The sequence below is a fragment of the Colossoma macropomum genome, unplaced genomic scaffold (genome assembly GCF_904425465.1).
Source record: "Colossoma macropomum unplaced genomic scaffold, Colossoma_macropomum, whole genome shotgun sequence".
Lineage (NCBI taxonomy): Eukaryota > Metazoa > Chordata > Actinopteri > Characiformes > Serrasalmidae > Colossoma > Colossoma macropomum.
In genome coordinates, this window is record NW_023494792.1 from 60,570,286 (window position 1) to 60,593,029 (window position 22,744).

The following is a 22,744-nucleotide window of genomic DNA, read 5'->3' on the forward strand; positions in this document are numbered from 1 at the left end:
CCCTAATCCTGACCCTCATCTGTTTTGGACGTTACTGAGAGTCCTCTGAGTGTTTGTGTCATTTTAAAGTCTCACCATATTTATTACGCATCAAGGCAATTTACCTGTGTATGTGTGTGACAGAGGGGGGCGCGCAGCAGGAAGTCTGAGGGGGTCCGGGACTATAAAAAGTTTGGGAATCTCTGCCCTACATCATTCCAGCCCGCACTCTTCCCACAACTTCTGGAGTCCTCCTTGAAAAACGAGCAAATCTCTGGAAAGAGAAGGTTTTGTCATTTTCACTCTCTTTAATAGGGCCCTTCGCATCAAAAGCAGCTGGACGGCGGTGTTGGGGCAGGCCCATCGCTCTCCCTGCGCTACTCGTGCTGCTCCCTCGCTTTTTTGCCGTTTTTTTGTCTCGGTGGCCATAGCTGATGTTAACTGTGCGCTCCTTTCATCCTCCGTCTATCGCGCTGCCCACAGCCTTGACTTTCAGGATCGTTAAAATGCTGAACCACAGACGAGCTTACAACTTAATTAACGTGCTGCTTGCGCCGGTGTGGCTCAGTGCTGCACAACTGCTTCGCAGTCTTGAAAGGAGGAATGTTTCAAGTGAGTCACCGTGAGACACGTGCCGAAATGCCACCTGTGAAGGCTCGGACGCTTTAGGCCGGGTCCCTCTCCGCGTCCCGAGGATCGCCACACCGGCCGGCGTAGCGGCGTGAGTTTATCGGAGTCACGTTATCACAGTGAAGGCAGCTGCTGGAGAGGTCGGGAGAGGGTCAGTTCAGAGATCCACTCCAAAACCGTTCCAGTACAAATCAGATTACGGCGCGCTTCCTCCACGCAAGGATTCGGGCATAAATTAGGTTAGCCAAATGCGACATAACAAGAGTTATTGTTTGTGATATTATCGTGACTTAAAGGATAAGTGGACGCTTCTGTATGTGCGAGCGCAGATTCGGCTTCTGAATTTGTGTGTGTGTTTTAAATGGAAGGAACACATGGAGTCTGACAGCAGCGAGACTGCAGGGTGTGTGTGCTGCGGTTGAGAAAGACTGACACTCTGTTTAAAGTTCAGCGTGAAAGGTTTGCTGCTGTATTTCAATCTGTCAGCCGTGCTTTTCACTTCCCAGAACAATAGCAGCTCTCTCTCTCTCTCTCCCTCTCTCTCTCTCCCTCTCTCTCGCTGCCCGTCCACTCACTCTTAATAGTGACTGACAGCGCTTAAGGCAGCGTGTAGCCACACTGAGAAAGCACAAAGCCTCTCACTTCTCAGGTGTGGGTGTGTGTGTGTGAGGTCATGCATTTCGGTGTGTGGACACGAATGAATGAAATTCATTATGAATCTGTTTTTTTGCATCATTAAAATGTAAACAAAGTTGAAGGCCCAATCCCAGTTCTTATTTTTACCTCTACCCCTTGTTTTTCCCTTGGAAATGAGTTACACGGAGTAGTGGTTAAAATCTTCCCCTAATAAAAAAGAGCATTACTTAAAACCACTGTTGTACCTTTGAGGGAACGTTTACACTGTTTGTACGTTGATGAACAAAAAATGTACCTGAACAGAACCTTTATTTCTAACAGTGTTTTGTAACCCAGGGATGTCTCGAAATTTTGGCCACTCAAAATTTTCATCTTAAAACAATGAAAGTGCCTTTTTTTTCCAGACGAAGTTTTAGTGCATTCCTGGGTTCCACTTTTATCACATACAAAATAACCTCTTTGGTGCCATATAGAAGTATTTGGACAACAGTGTTATAGAATATCCACCTCTGCTTTGAATTAAGGTGTATTTTCATCATTCTAATAGTTTGATGTTCATGTTTTCACTCTTGTCTGGTTCCATTCGATTTTTTAGCAATATAATAAAAAAGAGAAAAAAGGCTGAACAATTTGGCTGAAAGATTAATTAGGATTAAAATTAAAAATCAAAAACTTTGTGAATAGTTTATAATCTCTGTTCACTGGGATCAAGATGCCCAAGAGCTTCTCCACTGCAGGTCTGATAGCACCTGAAAATTGGACTCGATACGCAGAGCACAACAAAACAACAGAAGCAGAAAGGAAAGTCGCAGAAAGGAAAGCCGTCCGTGGCCGGGAGTCCAAGAGAGCACAGCTGGCCTCGCTCTATCTGGGTCGGCAGGATGGCCCTCCATCTCCCCCCATCCCTAGCCACGTTTACATGCAGCCTAATAATCCGTTAATAATCTCAATAATAGCTCAATCGGAATAGAATACGTCCATGTAAACACCTCATTCGGAATAGTCTGATTGAGGCCATTTGGAATGCAGTTTCTATCCGACTGATCGAGGTGGGTAATCCTGTAAATAATCTGTTAAATAGAAGAATAATATCCGTGTAAACGCCTGTATCTGATTACATTCCCTATCGGAAAGTTTAAGTCCGTTCTGATCATGTTCGTCGCATCATAGTGAAAGTTTATACTGTTCAGCATGGCGGAGCAGAAACTGGTCTGCAGAGGAGATGAAGTTTATGCTCTGATCTTTAAAAGACGGCGGTGGGACGGACGTCCAGCTTATGTGTCTCAGAACACAACGTCTTCCTCTCGCCGCTTCCTTAAAACATGTGAAATCCATTTTTCTGCACCAGCTGAAAACTTGTCTCGCTCTGACTGGACCTCACGTGATGCTGGTTGTCATGGTAACGTCTACACTAAGTGGTTCTCTACGCATGCTCGTCATTTTGGATCGGATTACTTGTAGTGAGCATGCAAACGGAGATTTTCCATCAGATTGTTGAATAGAGTGAGCAAAAACAATTCAGTCTTAATCTATAATGGGAATGTATTTAATCTGATTGGTAAAAATCTTTGCATGTAAACACAGACACTCAGCGATGCTAGTCAGCGCAGGCGTCTGTTAGCTGGCGTAACGGAGGTGGTGGTTAGTGTTCTCCTCCAAGCGTGTTCAGCTGTCCAATGACGTTGCGCGAGCAGCAGTTTGAAAAGATGTGGTGGAGCTTCACAGGTCTCGGAGGAAGCCTGTGCTAGCCTTCGCCCCCCTAGCGCTGTCCTAACTAGTGGGTGGAATTAGATAAGCCTAATTTGGTGTTTGGGGGGGAAATAATGGAGCTCATTGTCTTGGATGACCAATGGTTCTCTGGTAATGCTGGATTTTGTGTTACATTTTCAAGCCTAGATACTGAAATCATTTTAGTAACTTCACATAAATTGTTTTTATTTATTGACAGCTTTTTCAGTTTTCGGTTTTTGGCCTGTGCTAAATTTCCTGATTCCAGTTTCAGTTTCAGCCAAGAATTTTCATTTTGGTGGATCACTAGTGGAACCCTTTTTGGTGCTACATAGAACAATTATAAAATAATCCTCAGGAGGTTCTACATTATTAACCATGCAAAGAAGCAGTCAGGCATTCAAATGACTCGTTGGGTTCTCATATTTGTACCAAATGTGTCAGTAGTGACTGTTTCAGTGACAATTTTAGCTCATTTTGAGCTCAAAAACTACCAGTACATGACCAGCAAACACAGCTTTGAACAGCTGTTCACACAGAAAATCATCATATTTTACATTAAAACACTAAAAAGTGCTGAACTGTAGAAAATATGATGATTCTTAATGTTCCACACAGATTTTCAGACTTTGGGACACATTTACTTCAAAACAATGGGATCTAACTGCTCACCATGTGGCCATGAGGGACAGGGATGCAGCCTCACTTCTTGCTCTAAAATGCAGGGGCGTGGCTAAAATAAGGCTCCGCCTACAGACTAAAACTCTGTAGTGACATGAAAACGTGGGACGGCATTTTTAGAAGAAAGTTTTTTTTATTTAAATTCAACTCATAATAAATCTAAACCTTTCAGCTTCACTTTAAAAGGAATCAAAAAGGATCTTCTAAGAAAATAAATATTTTCACAAGTGTAAATTTAGGGGTTATGGTTTTGGACACATACCTCCCTATAAATGCTGATTTTGTATATATTTAGATTATTGCTGTCTTTATTAATGCCTTGGGTTTAAGATCATGACACAATCCCTGTAAATATCTAAGATTTGAATACTTCATTGTTCTTTTTTATATATTTGTTTATTTATTTTTACTGTGGGGCCGCAACATGAGCTAATTTGATAGAACGGGCCATATATATATATATATACATCGCCTTTGCTAAAGAACCCATGGAGAACCCATTCTGGTGGAGGTACAGATCACATGTTGAACAAAATATGTTGGGAATGTTTGTTTTTCTGGGTATTGATCTTTTTCATTTGTCTGTTTTGAGCAAAATATCAGAAACTATTATATTAAATCTTGTCATTCCTGCTTTTATTGATTACAAAGTTTAATAATGTTGAATCAAGCGACGTCATTTTACTGTATAAAAATCTTTCTGAAAAAAGCAGATCAGAATCGATCACGCCTCTTAAACAGCTGTCACTGCAATCAAATACAATGAGAATTCTGATAGAATAGAGTATAATAGATGCTTTTGGTTGTGGAGAAGCTTTTGTGGTCTCTGGAATATCTTTCAGTGTGTTATTAGTCTCAGATACACAGCGCTGAGAAAATAAAAGATAAATAAAATATATACAGCCTTTTATCTGAGTGGTTAGCAATTATTGTTCAAACAAATACACTAAAACTAAAAATAAAGGTGCCAGAAAGGGTTCTTTGCACACCCCCATAGTGAATGAGATGTGTGAGGGTGAAGAACCTTTTAAAGTTTGAAGAATAGTCTAAAGGTTCTAGAAAGCGGCCTTAAGTTAGTTTATATTGTGTGAAGGCTCTTTAAACCTTGTAAAGGTTCTTTACATTTGTTTTGTATTGTTTTAAGGAACCAAAAGTGGTTCTTCTTTGCTTTTTTAAAGAGTGTAGATATAAATAAAAATACAAATAAAAGAAAAATAGACTGTGATTCAGCTGAGCTGCTGAGCCAAACACAACTATGCGAAGGCTGGAGAGCAGCTAGAAGTGAAGAACCAGACCTGGGTTCTTCTAATTGCATCTGTTCTTCTAACGTACACTGTTACAAATAAAGGTTCTGTTCAGGTACATTTCTCATTCATCAAGGTGCAAACAGTGTAAATGTTCCCTCAAAGCTACAACAGTGGTTTTAAGGTCTGATTGTGAACCTTAAATAAGTTTTGCCAGGTGAAAAGTTCGTATTTGTACCTTTTCATAACCGAATGTTTTAAACAGAACAGTAAAATAAAAGCCTGGAGACGAGACGGGGTGTGTGGAGTCAGTACAGCTTAGAACATATCATTTCAGTGGATTATGGTTCAGTTATGTTCCCTGACTAAAGGTACTGAGATGGAGCCTTGAGGGAACCACCCCAATGACAGGAGGGGAACTGACCCAGTGACAGTTTAGCACCTTTATTTCTGAGAGTGTACTCATTCAGCACTTTACTAAAAATAACACAAAAATAACGCATTCTTTCTGTAAGTACGTATGTATATTTTGTATACATGCATTGTTACAATAACACCAAAGATTTTACTGTACTGTAGATATATGTATACTCATATGCTATCAAAAACAAAACCTCCATCTTTGTTGTTATTCAACAAAGTTATGTTATTTTTTTATTTATTTTTTTTTTTTGGGGCATTATTTGAAAATACCACCTGTTTTTACATTGTGTGAAAAATTTGTGATGAATGAACCGACAGAAATGGTCCAAAAATGCTTGGAATAAAATCTCTTAACAATAACTTACTTGACATACATTCATATTTTTGTTACTGTTTTGGAGATATGAGGTTTTATTCCAACACCAACAATACAACTATATATATATATATATATATATACATCTTCAAAATGGTAACTTTACAGGAGAAAGACTTTACTTTTAATGTACGTCAATGGAACCAAGTCATTTTGGGCCGTTTCCTTTGGTCCATTCATCATGAAATTTACACATAATGTTAAGCAACAACAAGCATTTTTAAAATATGTCACAAACAGAAAAACGACAAAATCGTCACTGTCCAAAGAAAAACAAGTATTTCCAAAATGGTAACTTTACAGGAGAGACCAAAACGCTCTTACCTTTCAATGTTAGTTAATGTAAGGAGATTTTTTTCCAAGTGATTTTAGACCATTTCTATTGGTCCATTCATCATGAAATTTCCACGCAACATAAAGGACAGCTGGAGTGTTGAAATGAAGTAGAAAAATAAAAAAATGAAGATACATAGTTTTCATTGGGCCGCTATGACATATATATATATATATATATATATAATTTTACATTTATAAAAAAGAATTACACTGGATTACACTTTATAGCCATGCTTATTATACATTATGAATTGTTAATATAATGTATTATAAACAGTGTTAATAACATGTTATACTGTCAGTGCCAAAGAAGTCAGTCCCAGCTTGGAGAGCGTAAAGTAAAGACAAATCCCAAGCTAACGGTGGTGAACATTACCTTTCCCACATTGGGTAAAACACTGATGGCAGCTCTAGTTTAAACTCTGACATTTGAAGCCTGTAATGTGCTTTACTGTGAATGTTTTAGTGTTTCAGTAAATCCTTCAGTAAATACTTCAACTTGAAGCCTCACTCTGAACACTGGAGGAGGCTTTAGTACAGTACGCTTCACTTTACTTAGAGCGGACTAATACAACTTATGAGCTCTTATAATTTGTTATGATCAGTACTTATAATGTATTATGTTAACAATTCATAATGCATAATAAACATGGCTATAATGTATAATGCATTTTTATAAATAGTTATAGCTATGTTTATAATGTCTCATGAATGCATTATAACATGTTATGAATGTGTTTATAGATGCTTACAAAGGTGACATTCATAGAAAGTGTTACCACATATATATATATATATATATATATATATATATATATATATATATATATATATATGCCCAGTACCTACAGTTATCATCCACTACCTGGTTTATCTAATCAATTTTTCATTAAATTACATCAAGCGCGCTGCTGATGGAACTGAACAAATCTGTAATCCATAACTTTTTAAAAAACACAAACTTTGTGCTGTGTTTTATTGTATTTATATTCATTTGTGTTTATTATTTTTATTTATTATTGTTTTTAATGCTAGATAGTGTTTTTACTGGCTGAAACTCACTCACTGCCCAGATAGCTTTAAACATATTTAAAGGCTGTGTAAGAATGTCACTGTCCATTTTTTGTCATTTTTCAATTTGTGAAATAATTTGAATTACAGTAAAAACTAAAAGGTCCCAAATTGCTTGGAATAGAAACTCTTTACATGAACATGCATTAAAGGTTAAGGATATTTTTTTCCTTCTGCATTTGTCTTATGAGCCGCTTTAGCTTGACTGAGCTGAACTGAGGACATTTAAATATTCCGCTCTAACATTTAGACGTAGCGCTAACGGATAGGAGAGGCAGAGCGGGGCGTGCGAGGGGTGCGCGTGTGGCTTAAGTGCTCTGGCCCTTTAAGGGCTGATCTGAGAGCTCAGAGCCAGGGAGCGAGGGGAGGAGAGACGGAGAGAGGAGGGAGGGCGAGAGAGAGAGAGAGAGAGAGAGAGAGAGGGAGAGAGAGAGAGAGAGGCAGAGGGAGTGAGCTGTGGGAGAGGTTAGAGGAGCAGTAGGCTGTGGGGCGTGTGTGTGTGTGTGTGTGAAGCGTGAGCGGCCGGACGTGCATGCTGTCGGATCTGTGCGTTAGAAAACACCCCCCAACCCCCGGTCTCCAGCATGCTCACTGAGCCTGAGATACCTCAGGAGTTTAACAGGTACGTACACACTCTTATAACACACACACACACTCTCAGACACACACACACACTCCTAAACACACACACACACACTCCGCCGGGGAGCGCGTGGCTCCTTCGGAGCGATCCGGGACAGGAGTGAGCGAGAGAGGGCTTCGAGAGAGCTGCTCAGGACGTGCTCGGAAGTGTGTGTGTGTATGTGTGTGTGTGTGTGTATGCGTATGTGTGTATGCATGTGTGTGTGTTCTGTGTCCACTTTGTTGTTTGATTGTTTTGCCCAGCTGTAGTGACCATGAGAAACCTCTCTGGCTCTCTCTCTCTTTCTCTCTCTCTCTCTCCCTGCTCTGTCTCTATGTCTCTCGCCCGCTCTCTGGGCAGCGTCCTCAAACTAAGTTGTACATGTCAATATGTTGATTCTGCTCGCCGGCTGGAGTAACAGGTTTACTTCTCTCTCTCTCTCTTTCCTCTCCTTATCTCTCTCGCCCTCGCTCTACCCTCCTCTCCTTCCTCGGATTGTGTACTTTCGCGTGTTTGCGTCCGAGTGTGAGCGACAGCGCGAGAAAGATGAGTTTTCAGGAGAAGGAGAGAAGCAAAAAATGTTCGGAAGTTTTGGATCATTTCTGTTTGTCCGTTTGCTGCGAAATTTTAACACGCAGCCGCTCGGATTATTTTTAAGACTGTATTTTTAAAAAAGCTGTGAAATGTGGAGAGATAAGTTGGGTGTGGGAGAGAAAGAGAGAGAGAGAGATTGTGTTTGATAAAGCTTTCTCAGGAAACTCCTGAGCTGTCCCTGGTCAGGACCTTTCTGACGCTCGTCTGTCTGCGAGCTTTTCTGATCTGCGAGAAACTTTACGACCCCAGCCTTTCGCTTTTATTCGCTCTTATTCCGTCCGCAAAGTGAAAACAGTGAAAACGTCCCCATTTGTCCGTCCTGTTTCTCCTCCTTTTATTGCCCCCATATGTCCGCCCGCCGTCCCGGCCTCCTGCCGCCGAGCGTTCGCACCTACTCTCGCCCCCCTCGTGTCAACAAAAAGTGGCTTTCGGAGTCCAAAGCTTCGGCGAGATTAACCGTAATTCCCTCCTTTTAATGCCCACCGCTCTTTTTTTATTGCATTAGAGAGCCGCACTGTTTTGCCAGATGAAACTAATCTTTTGTTCGGCGATAAACTCCCCGGTTTTATCCCTGAATTAAGAACACATTTGTACGACGAGGGGAAATGTGTTTTTAATAAATCATTCAGCCAGCAAAAAGTGTGGAGGGGGGGAGAGTAGAGAGAGAAACAGATAACAACAGCTATGAGGAATTAAAAATTTAAAGGATTACATAGAAAAGCAGAGGGTGCGGAGATAAAAGTGGGGATTACAATGACTTAGAGGGGAAGGATGGGTAAATTCTGCTTTCGAGTAATGCACTCCATCAGTGGTTAAAGGGGAGTGTGTGTGTTTATGAAGTGCTGATGTTTAGAGTGTGTGTGTGTGTGTGTGTGTGTGTGTGTGTGTGAGGGAGTTCTTCAATGCGGGCAGTGTGTGTGTGTGTGTGTGTGAGCGCTCGTCTCTTGATGCTGGCTGTTTCCGCGTCTCCGTAAGTCAGTTTTTCTTGTGATTTAAACAGAATTTTCCCGTTTTTTAAGCCAAACGGCTAAAATAGCTTGTTAAAAAGTGGCTGTTTTGATTTGTGTTATTCCAATTTAGCAACATTAATTTGCAGAGAAAGCATCGTTAATGTTAAATATTCATCCGCTTTGCCTGCAGGGACTGTCTTCCTTTTATTTTGCTCGGCGTGGTGATGTCAGCTTGTTTGCTTTTCTTTAAACGTGTTAGATTTTAAGATTTTTCTTTCATGACTGCGGAAGGTTTCGTTCCGAGGCACATTGTAAAGCACTTTCTCTCTTTTATTAGAGAAATGTTACTATTAGAGTAACAAAAATGCTCTTTAAGCTGTACGTCAGCTGTTATTCTTTTAGAAAAATGTGTCTTTTCTCTCTTTTTTAGCACTTTTATCAGACAAATATTATTATTAGAGCGACAACAGGGTAATTCATGCTGCACTTCAGCTGTTATTCTTTTTTAAAAATGTTATTTTTAGCACTTTTATTAGTGAAATATTATTATCAGAGTAATAAAAGTGTGATTTATGCTGTACATCAGCAGCTATTCTTTTAAAAAATGTGATTTTTCTCTTATTTACCACTTTTATTAGAGAATTATTACTATTATAGTAACAAAAGTGTGCTATGCTGTACGTCAGCTGCTGTTCTTTTCAAAAATATGTCAAAATATGTAGATTTGACTGCTGTCGGGAAAAAACCCTGTATCTTCACATTTGTCATTTTTTATTTTTTATGTTTGAAATCAGCAGCTTTTGTTTACATCGTGTCAAAATTCTATGATGAATGGATCAGTAGAAATGGCCCAAAATGGCTTATAATAATAAATAATAAATAATTCCTTTATTAACTTCAATTAAATGTTAAGAATGTTTTCCTTCTCCCGTAAAGTTGGATGTTTTGGTCCGACAGCGACCAAGTCTTAATATGCTTTACCAGTTCGTGAAATGTCAACAAGACTTTGTTTACTATTTATATAGACTGACTCATGCGACTGATCATAACACAAATAAGATAAGAATAATGCTATAAATAGTGATAATAAAAATGATAATAATATCTTTTCTCTGCTTCTGCTGTTGGACAATCGCTGCAGTGCTGGGAACAGACAGAAGACTTTGTGGCCAAACTGTCACATTCCTCAGAAAGATAGAAAGAGAGAGAGAAAAAAGGGGCGAGAGAGGCACTTTAACACTGCCCCATTTGTCCCTCTCCTTTACCCCTTTACTTCACCTCTCGTTCTTGTGTTTTTCTCTTACCTGTGGCTGTTTTTCGCACGTTCGTTATGGGGGTCTGCGGTTGTTTGATGGGGGGCTGATCGTTTCGGTCCCGCTCTGAACTTTTTTCGGGAGCGATGAAGTCGCAGCACTGTAATCTCTTCAGACCATGTGTGTCGTTAAATAGGTCTCATGTGGTGTTAACTGGTTAAAGTGCACTGCGCAGTGTGTGTGTGTGTGTGTGTGTGTGTGTGTGTGTGTGTGTGTGTGTGTGATGGACTCTCTCTCTCTCTCTCTCTCTCTCTCTCTCTCTCTCTCTCTCTCTCTCCCTCTCTCTCTCCCTCTCTTATCCACTGTGGTCTATTCAGTGCAGACTGGCTCTTTTGTCTGGCCCATATTGTGCTTCCTCACACAGGCTTGATAACCGTGTCTCCATGCTGGGGGGGCAGTGAAAGAGGGGCTGAAGAATACCAGAGGAGAATGCTAAAAGCCACCACCCCCCTCCTCCTTCTCCCCCTCTCTCCACCCCCCCACTCCCCCGGCGGTCAGCTGACCCGACGGTCCACCAATGGGGCGAGAAAGAGACCCTGTTTTTAGGCTGATCTGGAGGTTAAAGCGGCGCTGGTGGAGTCCAGAGTTTGGCCTTCTGTAAGATACAAGGAGGGGAGGGAGTGGGGGGGGGGAGGGAGAGAGAGGGAGTAATGAGACAGAAGTCATATGACAGCGGGTCAGGGGTTACGGGTCAGATGTCAAAGCAGACCATTGCATCACGAGCAGAGCAATAAAAATCAATGGCTGCTCCACTAAATGGGTTCTGTCACTTTGGATGTCTTCAGAGAGAGAGAGAGAGAGAGAGAGAGAGAGAGAGATAAAAAGAGAAAGAAGAAGCAGAGAGAGCAAGAGGGAGACAGAGAGAAGGAGAGAGAAAAAAAGAGAGAAAGAAAAGGAATAAACAGTAAGAGAAAAGAGAGAGAATATATATATACACACACACACACACACACACACACACATATATATATATATATATAGAGAGAGAGAGAGAGAGAGAAGGAATAAACTATGAGAGAAAATGAGCAAAAAAGAGAAAAAGAAAGAAGAAGCAGAAAGAAGGAGAAAAAAGATGTAGAGAAAGAAGGAGGTAGTGAGAGAGAGAAAGAGAAAAATGAGAAAGAAGCAGAGAGAGAGAGAGTCAGAAAGGGAGAAGGGGGGAAGGATAAACAGTGAGAGAGAGAGAATGAGAAAAAAGAGAAAGAGAAAGGAGAGAGAGAGAAAGAGAGTGAGAGAGAGAAAAAGAGAGAGAAAGAAGAAGTAGTGAGCGAAAGATAGGAGAAAAACAGTGTGTGTGTGTGTGTGTGTGTGTGTGTGTTCTCCAGACTGTACAATAGTGTCTCTGTACTTTCAGGTACTTCAGGAAAGGGAGGAGTGAGTGAGTGTGTGTGTGAGTGTGTGTGTGAGTGTGTGTGTGAGTGTGAGTGTGTGTATGTGTGTGTGTGTGAGTGTGTGTATGTGTGTGTGTGTGAGTGTGAGTGTGTGTGAGTGAGTGTGTGTGTGAGTGTGTGTGTGTGAGTGTGTGTGTGAGTGTGAGTGTGTGTGTGTGTGTGTGTGTGTGTGTGTGTGTGTGTGTGAGTGAGTGTGTGTGAGTGAGTGTGTGTGTGTTTGACTCTCTCACCACGTCTGTTTTTGTTACTGAAGCTCCTAAACAGCGTCCAGTTAGTCACGATTACTGTCATTAACATTTAAACAGCTCTTATTCATCCTGAGCTTCTCAACGTCATCACAGGTTCTCACGTTCCGTACGCGGCCTTCAGAGGCTAGAACGCTCGCAGTCACTCAGAGTTGATGTTCGGAGCCTTTGCGGCAGTTTGAGGCGCAAATCGGTCTCACTCTGCCAGCGTGGTATGTACTCACTTAAAAAAGATGGTTCTTCAAGGGTTCTTTAGTAAAGAAAAGGGTTCTGTACAGAACCATGAACACTCAAAGAACCCTTTGCATGATTAAAGTGTCCTTTGCATTGGGAAAGTGTTCTTCAGATTCATGGAGAACATGCTTTAGATGGTTCTATGTAGAACCTTTTTGAAAAGGGTTCTATTTAGCACCAAAAAAGGGTTCTACTTTTCAAAAAGGTTCTATATAAAACTGTTTTGTTTACTTAAGATCCCTTGAAGAACCATTGCTTTTGAAATGTACACTCTTAAAAATGATGGTTCTGCAAAGGTGCTTCAGTAGTTAAAATGGTTCTATACAGAACCATGAACTATCAATGAACCCTTTGGGTTGGTTACACAGTGAAATAGTTCTTCAGATTCATGGAAAATGTGCTGTTGATGGTTCTATATAGAACCTTTTCAGCAAGGTTTCCATAGAGCACCCAAAAGGGTGCTTCAACTTAAGCTTATAACAATAGAAGAACCTTTTGGGTGCTATATAGAGCCCTTTTCAAAAAGGTTCTGTAGCACATTCATGCACTTTTCCAACAATCTAAAGAACTCTTTCATGATGCAAAGAATCCGTTAATCATGTAGAAGTTTCTTTAAGTGTTCATGGTTTCATGTAGAAACATTTTCTTTACTGAAGAACCCTAGAACCGTCATTTTTAACTGGCATATGAGCCTCAATGCTCAGGTTATGACCGTGTTCATGGTAGAATGTGGGTAAAATCACTCATGCATATTCATTAGTGGGAGGAGTCACCAGGACGGCTGACACGTTCACTGAATTCACTACAGTTTGAGTGAGCGGCTGGTTTTGCGGCAGCTTTTAAAACCCAAAAGGGTCTTAGGTTCTCAGCTACCTCTCAGTGTGAGGTAGCGGCAGCAGACACAGCAGCTAGATGGAGAACGTCAGCCATTGGAATAACACTGTATAACCCTTCTGTGGTGTTGGGGTCTGTGGGAAAAAATGAAAGAAAAAATGATGTGATTTATTATTATTTCAACCTCAGATTCCTTCCTTTGCTCATTTTCTGTGAAGAACATATAAAATAACCCATTTTCAGTGTCTTCACTCTGTTCACCCCCCACACATTTATATTACACATGTGGTGCTGGGCTGAACCCGCGGGGAGTAAAAGTGTGGAGGTGCTGTGTCCTTCACTCTGTTCTCCTCCTACATGGCCTGCAGTTACTGTGTGTGTTTATATATGTGTGTGTGTGAGGGTGGACAACATGGACAGGCTGCTGACTGGCTACAGCTGCTAAAGGAGAACCCTACGCTGGACACTTGTGATATTTTAAACACCTGGTATTTTTACATAAATTGTTATGGCTGTATTGATTTAATATATACAAGAATGTGGTGGGTCCAGCAGACCACTGAGTAACACACACATCAACACCACACAAGGGTTAAACTTTTGGGATCTGATGCAAAGGTTTGGTCAGGTTATATCCACTACAACGAACACACTGCTGCATGATGTAATGCACAATTTTTGTGTTTATTTGCTGAAATGAACTTACAGGAAAAACAAAACACAAAGCATCTGTGAAAAAGTGATGGCACATTTTCTATTTTAGGTCTCGTTTTTTCCCCCAAATGTGTCGAATGAATAGAAATTGTGCCAAGTTTCTAAAGAAAAGAGGACAATGACTTTAACAAAAATCGCCATTTGGCCAAGAGTGTGCGCTCGCAGGCCGTGTTATCATTTCCCAAGTTTTCTTAGTCTGAGAATTAACATCAATACATCCGAACCGAGCAGCTGAGCCGGCGTCTTAGTGATTCAGACGTTTTCGGACGACAGCATTTGCGCTCGCACGCACATCTGGCCCCTGGATGAGTATAAGCGCACAAACCTAGTGGCTCCTGTTGACCCTGCTGGCCTAAAGACGGTCTTAACTTCGTCTCCCCTCCCTTCGTTTAGAGATAAATAAAGCAGGAGGGCTGCTGGTTGGTTCTCGTGCCGGGCCGAACGCTTCAGAGCGGAGAGCTGGAGCGGAAGATCTCCGGCTCTTTTTGTGTGTGTGTGTGTGTGTGTGTGTGTGTGTGGAATCTCTCCAAGGTAAAATGTCAGTGAAAATCGCGGCCCTCTGAGTCAGCGTAAGAGAAATAAATAATCAGAAGAGAAAGAAATGACAGGAAACTATGCAGACGGCTGAAGCGATGACTAAAAGTGCTGGCAAATGCGTGTATTTGTGTATTTGTGTGTTGGTGCGTGTGGCTGGAGGAGTCGTCCCGGCGCTGTAGGCTCACTGAGCTGGCCGGTGCCTTCTGCCTTCAGCAAACGCGCACCGCGGCGCGCTAACGTGTTTGTGTGTGCGTGACTTCACCTCCATGTCTAAATGCTAATGGATGACAGTGACATTAGACTCTGTGTTCTTGCCTTTTGTGGAAAAGGCTGGACAGGAAGCCGGGGTGGCCCCACCGCCTTCAAAACCAGAGGGAAAACACAGAGGCTGCTTTGTGTTTCGGCTCCCCGGCGCACACACGCTGCTCGGCGCGCACATATAGGCATACATGGGCTTCATGTGAAAAAGCCTCCTTTATGAACTCTCTCCTTCGCGGCTGATTCTGCACTGGAATCTGCTCTTCTCTGTTCATGATGTGCTGCTTTTTGTGTCTTTGTTTGTTTTTTGACATTGCGAAACATTTGCATGTTTGTGTTCAGTTCGTCTGACAAACTACCTTGTCTACAAACTGCCTACACTAACTTCTAACACTGTTTTGAATGTTTTTGTTGATTTTCTAAGTAGTAATGTGTGAACACATCCATGGTCCAGCTGTGTTTTTACTTCATTTTTACTTAACATTTTGCCGTGACCTGAACTGACCATTGTTTATTCGAAATATACTGAAACTGCAACAGCAAAATAGGCACTGAACATTTTCACTTATGTAAAAATAAATTGTTTTAGGTATTAATTTTTTGAACTGTCTATTTGCTCAAATTAGACACCAGGCATCCTTTCTTTTTGTGGTTTAACTGCTGGCCCACAGATTGTTGCTGGGGTCAGAACACACACTATGTCGCAGTGCATTCTGGGGACTGTAGTGCATCTCAGGGTGAAACAGGCTAATAAGAACTGAAAAATCGAAATAATTTCGCTGGCCGAATAGGACTGTGTCACGGGCCTGAATTGGCCCGCAGGCCTTGTGTTTGACCCGTGGGATCTACAGGGAACACACATCTGCACATTTTAATGCAAATTGCTGAATATTGTAAAAACATATTTTTTATTGTTAAACTGAGCAGATAAATAGAATGTGCACGGTACTTTACCCACATTTATGTTCCCCATAGAGGATGCGTTCACTAAGAAAATCAATAAAACAGTACTGGCGAGGGGCGCCCAAACTTTTGCAAATTTTTTTTAAGTCATACATCAGTTTCTCTGATTAAATAAACCGATAATAAACTGCACTGTGGCATTAAACATTAAAATAAGCCCTATGCGTCTTTTACACAGTGATAGGAAACACAGTGGCTCACAGAAAGCTCTGATTCTACATGCTGATACATTTTACTCTCGTCTACATGGACATGCATGTACTGCAACTCCTCTGGCGGCAGAATTGACCCCTCAAAATCCAGGTTTATTACATTCTAAGGCTTATTATTCAGTAACTGCAGGGACTTCAATGCAAACTGCTGAGCTATTTTTAGGTTATAGAAGTGTGTAATAAAACTTTGGGCCCACCGGTGGACCCTGGATGTTTAAGAGGTTAAAGAGCCACTTCCAAATTCTCAGAATGGACGTTCGGTTCCATAGAGTTATATGCTCCACACTCACACAGCTCACTCTCACTCTGCTCTCTTAGAGCGTTTGAGTTTAGAGTGCAGAGTGTGGCTGAAATATACGATGTGGTTTCAAAGCTTGTGGTCAGCTGACACACTTTGCCCTGTTACATCGCTTTAGCCCCACCTTTGAACTTAACCCTTAGAAGTTGTAGTCATCAGTAAAAACAAAAGCATGAGGTAAATATATATGAATTACTACTCACTCAAAGCTGGCATTGCTCTGTAATTGCAGTGCAAACTGGTCGAGATACCTTTAAGAAAATGGTTCTTCAAGGGTTTTTTAGCAAAGACAGTGGTTCTATATAGAAACATGAACACTCAAAGAACCATTTGCATCCTAAAATGGTTCTTTGCATGGTGAAATGGTTCTTCAGACTGAGGGAGAATATGTTGCAACCTTTTTGAAAAGGTTTTTGAAAATAGCACCAAAAATGGCTGTTCTGTTGTTACAATGTCAGACTTCTAACAACAGAAAAACCTTTTTTGGTACTAAATAGAACCCTTTTCAAAAAGGTTCTACATAGTACCATCTACAGCACACTCTCCATGAATCTGAAGAACGCTTTCATGATGCAAAGAACCATTAAATAGTGTTCTTTGAGTATTCATCATTCTATATAGAACCATCAGATGGCTCTTCAAGGGTTCTTTAGTAAAGACAGTGGTTCTATATAGTACCATGAATGCTCAAAGAACCATTTGCATCCTAAACGGGTTCTTTGCATGGAAAAATAGTTCTTCAGATTGAGGGGAAAAGTGGTGCTTATTGAAAATAGCACCAAAAATGGCTGTTCTATTGTTTTGAAGTCGAGTTTCAAACAACAGAAGAACCCTTTTTGGTGCTATATAGAACCTTTTTCAAAATGGTTCTATATAGAACCATTGTTTTTACTATAGAACCCTTGAAGAACCATCTTTTTTCAGAGTGTAGATAAGGAGATATTCCATTATGATGAGCTGTTGTTGTGCAGTCTTTCACATTCACTTTCACGGCAAAACAAATGGAAAAAGTCCTGATGAGAACGGTAAATTAAGCGGAAATGTAGTTTGTTATGTAACTCGTTAGGTAATTAAATATGCGATTAGGTCGTTCCATTTAAATAACAAACAAAATGGAATCTATCATGTTGATCCTGCTCAGTAGTGAAGTGCCCTCCGTGTAGTGGGGAGTGGTCCGCATCAGATGAAGTCGGCGAGAGAGCACCTTCGAGTGTGCTGAAGATTTCAGAGTCACTTTTCCGTCTGGTCTACCCCTCAGAGAGCGCGAGAGAGCGCGAGACTATAAATATCCATGAAGCAATATCCTTAAAAGACTGCTCTGAAAGGCCGAGAGAAAGACTCACAGTTCCACACAAACGGTCGATTGTCCAAAATGGAACGTCATGATGTGGCTATCGGAGAGAGGGACAGATAGAGAGAGCTTGAGAGAGAGAAAGAGAGGACTGGTCTTTAAGGTCTAATGTGTATGTAAATGCTGAGGTATTGTCGCCGCTGCCAGTGCTGTTGTTATCTGCGGGGAAAAAGGCCTCATTGTTCAATTCTTTAAACACACTGTTTCATTCCCACACTCCAAAACACAAGGGAGCCGCCACATCCGGCTGACATCACCGTCCGCTGGACAAATCAAACAGTCGTCCTGCGGGGGAATTTACCTTTGGGCTGTCTGATGGCCTTGTTTACCGAAAGAGTTTGCTGCACTGGAAATCCGCCACTTAATCGGTGGAGAAAGGAGACGTGTTCGCTGCAGTTATTTGACATGAGTGATGTAGTTGTGTTTATTTTGTTTTGAGCAAAATTGGCCTCAGTGTGTCAACATTCTGAGGTACTGGAGGCACTTTAGGCCCTCATAGGGTTTTGTTTTTCTGTTTTTCTCCCCATACAAAATGCACATTGTTTATAGGTATGGTTAGGATTGGGCTTGGGTATATATACATATAAATGTATATATGTATACTCCAAAACTGGAGCAAAAACTACAGAGAAAATGGGACTCCTAACAACCACCTGGAAGAGCTGGTAGACCCCAAAACTGCCCCCATCAGATAAACAGCACTTAAAGCTTTCACCTCTGAGAGAGAGGAGAAAATCAAGCTGCTTCAGATCTGAAAACATCCACAGGTGTTTCTGTCCATCCTTCCACTGTGAGAAGACGACTCAGCGCTGTGGGTCTGAAAGGATGTGTAGCTGTCAAGAAGAACCTCACTGAGAAAAGGAGACGGACACATCAAACAAAGCAGCTGAACAATGGGCTGACCACCCCAGAGTCCAGACCTCAACACCACTGAATGTGTTTGATTACTTCAGAAATGATCAACCAGCTTCTAAGACTGAACTTTGGAGGTGTGGAAAAATATCCGTATTCTGACTTGTATTTAGCACATAAAATATTGTAATGCATATCTATCATCATCAGTCAATGGAACCAGCTTTTTTTCCAAGTCATTTTGTGTCGTTCCTTTTGGTCCATTCATCATGAAATTTACACACAATGTAAAGGACAGTAGGTTTTTTAAAATTTTGTCAAAAACGTAAAAAAAACAAAACAATAATTGAGATATATACGGTTTCGGTCTGGCAGCAGCGATATATATATATATATATATATATATACACACACACACACACACACATATATTTATATATATATATATATATACATATATATATATATATCGCTGTTGTCGGAACAAAACCTCATATCTCCAAAATGATAACTTTACAGGAGTAAGAAAAAACCTACTTTACTTTTAATGTAAGTCAATGGAACCAGAATTTTTTCCTACTAAGTTTGGGCCGTTTCTTTTGGTCCATTCATCATGAAATTTACATATAATGTAAGGGGCAACAGGTATTTTCAAATTTTGTCAAAACCTGAAAAATGAGCTGGTCAAAATCAGTCATGTCATAAATGGGCACACATATATATATATATATACGTATATATCACTGTTCATTTATGACATAACTGATTTTGACCATTTGCCTCTTCGTTTGTGTGCATTTTTCACATTTCACAGCTAAAGCATGCCATTACGACTACTCTTAAGTGCCGTTTGCCTTTACATGCACAACAAAGGCCATTAACATGCGATTGGACTGTGTGTGTGTGTGTGTGCGGTTGTGTGTGGCTAAAGCATGTGCTATTATTAGGAGCATTTGTGGTGTGTTAACCACCGGGCGATGGCGATTAGATAAAGCACGCAGCTCTGGCATTTTTGGCCATTTTAGTATTTAAAGCACGGCCTCCCTCTGGAACTTAATGGACGCTACGTTCGTCCGATTAGAGAAAACGTACATATGTGACATGAGAGGGTCTTTAGGAGCTCTTTCAATCAGCATCAGAAACACTGGCAGAGGAGCGTGGCTTTAATCCCGGCTTAACACACTCAGCCGGGGGACGGGGGAGGGGGTGGTTGAGGGGGTGGTGGAGTGCCACACCGGTGGGGTGGCCATTAGCGGCTAGCGATTAGCCCAGCGAGTCACTGCTTAGCCTGGTGTGCTGGACTTCTGACCCAGCAGCAAAGCCACACCGCGTCATCAACTTAATGTGGCTGCTGTTACTCCTCTCATTAGTGCAGATATATACACAGCACAATATGCCACACAGGCGCTTTAGTTTTAGGACTTTTTTCCATCTTAGCAGCTGCAGTGTCCACTCACTATGGACATGATAGTGGACCGGTCACTGCTTTGAGGGTGTGGATCCAAACAGATCATTGGTTTGATATACATAGGTGTTTTTTTAGCATTGGCAGTTTGCAGTGTTCCTTCTTAATGAATGATTCTTTTGCTTTGCATAACATGCTGGACATCACAGTGGCTATTAAACAGGAACGGTCACTGCACTGATGGATGCTAACTCTATCGAACGTCATTGCTATTATAGGATTATAGTATTATTTCATACACAGACATTTTAGCCTTTTACTGCTTCCTTATCTCCTTTGTTTATGACCAGTTCTGTAAATACTTTGCAAACGTCTAACATGCTGGACCTCGCAGTGGCCTATAAATAGAAATGGTATTGGTCACTGCTCTCGGGGTGTGATTGCATGCTAACAGATGGCCCTCTGCTAGCATTATACTTCCTCAGACATTCATAGAAATGTATTTATTTATTTATTTATTTGTATTTCCTTATACGTTTTATGATCCCTTGTTAATGAATAATTCTGTTGTTTTTGTGCATCTAACACACTGGACCTCACAGTGGCCTGTTAGCTGAAATGGCACTGGTCACTGAGGGCATTTATATTTTCTGTCTTAGCAGTTTTCAGTCTGTACATGTCATGCATACATCCGATACTGTGGACATGACAGTGACCTATAAACAGAAATGGTACTGGTCACTTCACTGAGGGTGTGATTGCATGCTAACGGTGTCTTTTAATGCTATAAACATTCATAGGAATTAGTTTTTTCAATCATTTTCTTATGAGTTTTTAGTGTTAATGAACAATTCTATCATTTGCATACAACAAACACACTGGACCTGACAGAAATAGCTGACCACTTCACTGAGGGTATGAATGCATTCTAACTGAATCATAAATAAGGCCTTTCATTGGTATCACAGTGCCCTACACTTACATAAGTATTCGTGTTTTTGCATTTTTCTTTTTTAGCCATTTTCCATTATTAAATGCTTTGCATACATCTAATACAGTGGACCTAATGGTGGCCTATAAGCAGAAATGGCTGGTCACTGCTCTGAGGGTGTGATTACATGCAAACAGTATTATAAAGAATGCATTTCATTAGTATTAAAGTTATAAAAATAACAAAAACTTACACAGGCATTTAGTTTTGTTCTTGTTAATTCTTTGCATACGTCTAGTACAGTGGACATGACAGTGGCCTATAAGCAAAATTTGTATTGGCCACTGCTCTGAGGGTGTGATTGCATGCTAATGTGATCCTAGTCTGCCATAAACATTCATAGGAGTTCATTTATTTATGTTTTTCTTATCAGTTTTAGTGTCTCTTGTTAATGAATAATTCTGTCATTTGCATTCATCCAACCTACTGAGCCTGTAGGCAGAAATAGTACCGGTCACTTCACTGAAGGTGTGATTACATGCAAAATGAATAACACAGAAGGCCTTTCATTGGTATTATAGTGCTGTAAACATATACAGGCATTAATATTTTGTGCTTTTCTTTCTTGCTAAGCAGTTTTCAGTGTGTAAATGCTTGCATGCATCTAATACAGTGGACCTAACCATGGCCTGTAAGCAGACATGGATGGTCTCTGCTCTGGGGGTGTGATTACATGCTAACCATGTAATAAAGAAGGCATTTTGTTGGTGTTATAGCACTGTGAACACATACAAGCAGTTATATTTTATATTATTCTTTCTTTCTAAACTGTTTTTTCAATTTGGAAATGTTTGCAGTCGACCTAACCATGACCTCTAAGCAGACATCTTAATGGTCTGTTCATTGAGGGGTTGATTGCATGCTAACAGAATAATAAAGAAGGAATTTTGTTGGTATTATAGTGCCGTAAACATATATAGGCATTTATATTTCGTGTTTTTATTTCTTTCTGAGCTGTTTTCAGTCTGTAAATGCTCCAATAGAGTGGACATGATATTGGCCTCTAAACAGAAACAGTATAGGTCACTGCTCTGAGAGTGTGGCTGCTAACCGGATCCTAACAGTGGTAGGAAATTCTGAGGATGTGATTACTTGCTAACAGAATAATAAAGAAGGCATTTTGTTGGCGTTATAGCACTGTAAACATATCCAAGCAGTTATATTTTATATTATTTTTTTCTTTCTTAACAGTTTTTCAGTTTGTAAATGTTTGCCTGCGTCTAATACAGTCGACCTGACCATGACCTCTCAGTGGAAATGTGAATAGACGTTTCATTGAGGGCTTGATTGCATGCTAACAAAATAATAAAAGGGACATTTTGTTGGTATTATAGTGCCGTAAACATATATAGGCATTCATATTTTGTGTTTTTATTTCTTTCTAAGCAGTTTTCAGTCTGTAAATGCAGAGGACATGATATTGGCCTCTAAACAGAAACAGTATAGGTCACTTCTCTGAGACTGGGGCTGCTGACCGGATCCTAACAGTGGTAGGAAAGTCTGAGGATGTGATTACAAGCTAACCAAGTAACAAAGAAGGCATTTTATTGGTGTTGTACTGCTGTAAGCATATCCAAGCAGGTATATTTTATATTTTTCTTCCTTTCTAAGCAGTTTCCAGTGTGTAAATGTTTGCCTGCATCTAATACAGTCGACCTAACCATGGCCTCTAAGCGGACATGTGAATAGACGTTTTATTGAGGGCTTGATTGCATGCTAACAGAATAATAAAGCAGGTGGCTCCAATACAGTGGCCTCTACACAGAAACGGTTTAGGTCACTGCTCTGAGAGTGTGGCTGCTAACCGGACGGCCTTTCAGTGGTATTACAGTGCAGCTTAGTTCATCTTTACAGTGCACTGTACTGTACAGGGCCT

At 40.7% G+C, this 22,744-nt stretch overlaps 1 protein-coding gene across 4 annotated transcripts in view; it reads left to right on the plus strand.

Annotated features, from left to right (window-relative positions):
• Positions 1-22,744, plus strand: part of sox5 (SRY-box transcription factor 5) — a 412,851-nt gene that overhangs the window by 237,406 nt on the left and 152,701 nt on the right. For 2 of the 4 annotated variants that reach the window (XM_036577715.1, XM_036577718.1), the window contains exon 1: positions 7,546-7,726. The exons of the other annotated variants lie outside the window; for them this stretch is intronic. In XM_036577715.1, coding sequence (XP_036433608.1) covers positions 7,689-7,726 — 38 coding nt within the window. In that variant the 5' untranslated portion in view covers positions 7,546-7,688. Of the gene's footprint in view, positions 1-7,545; positions 7,727-22,744 lie in introns of those variants that run through there. 4 annotated transcript variants of the gene reach the window in all.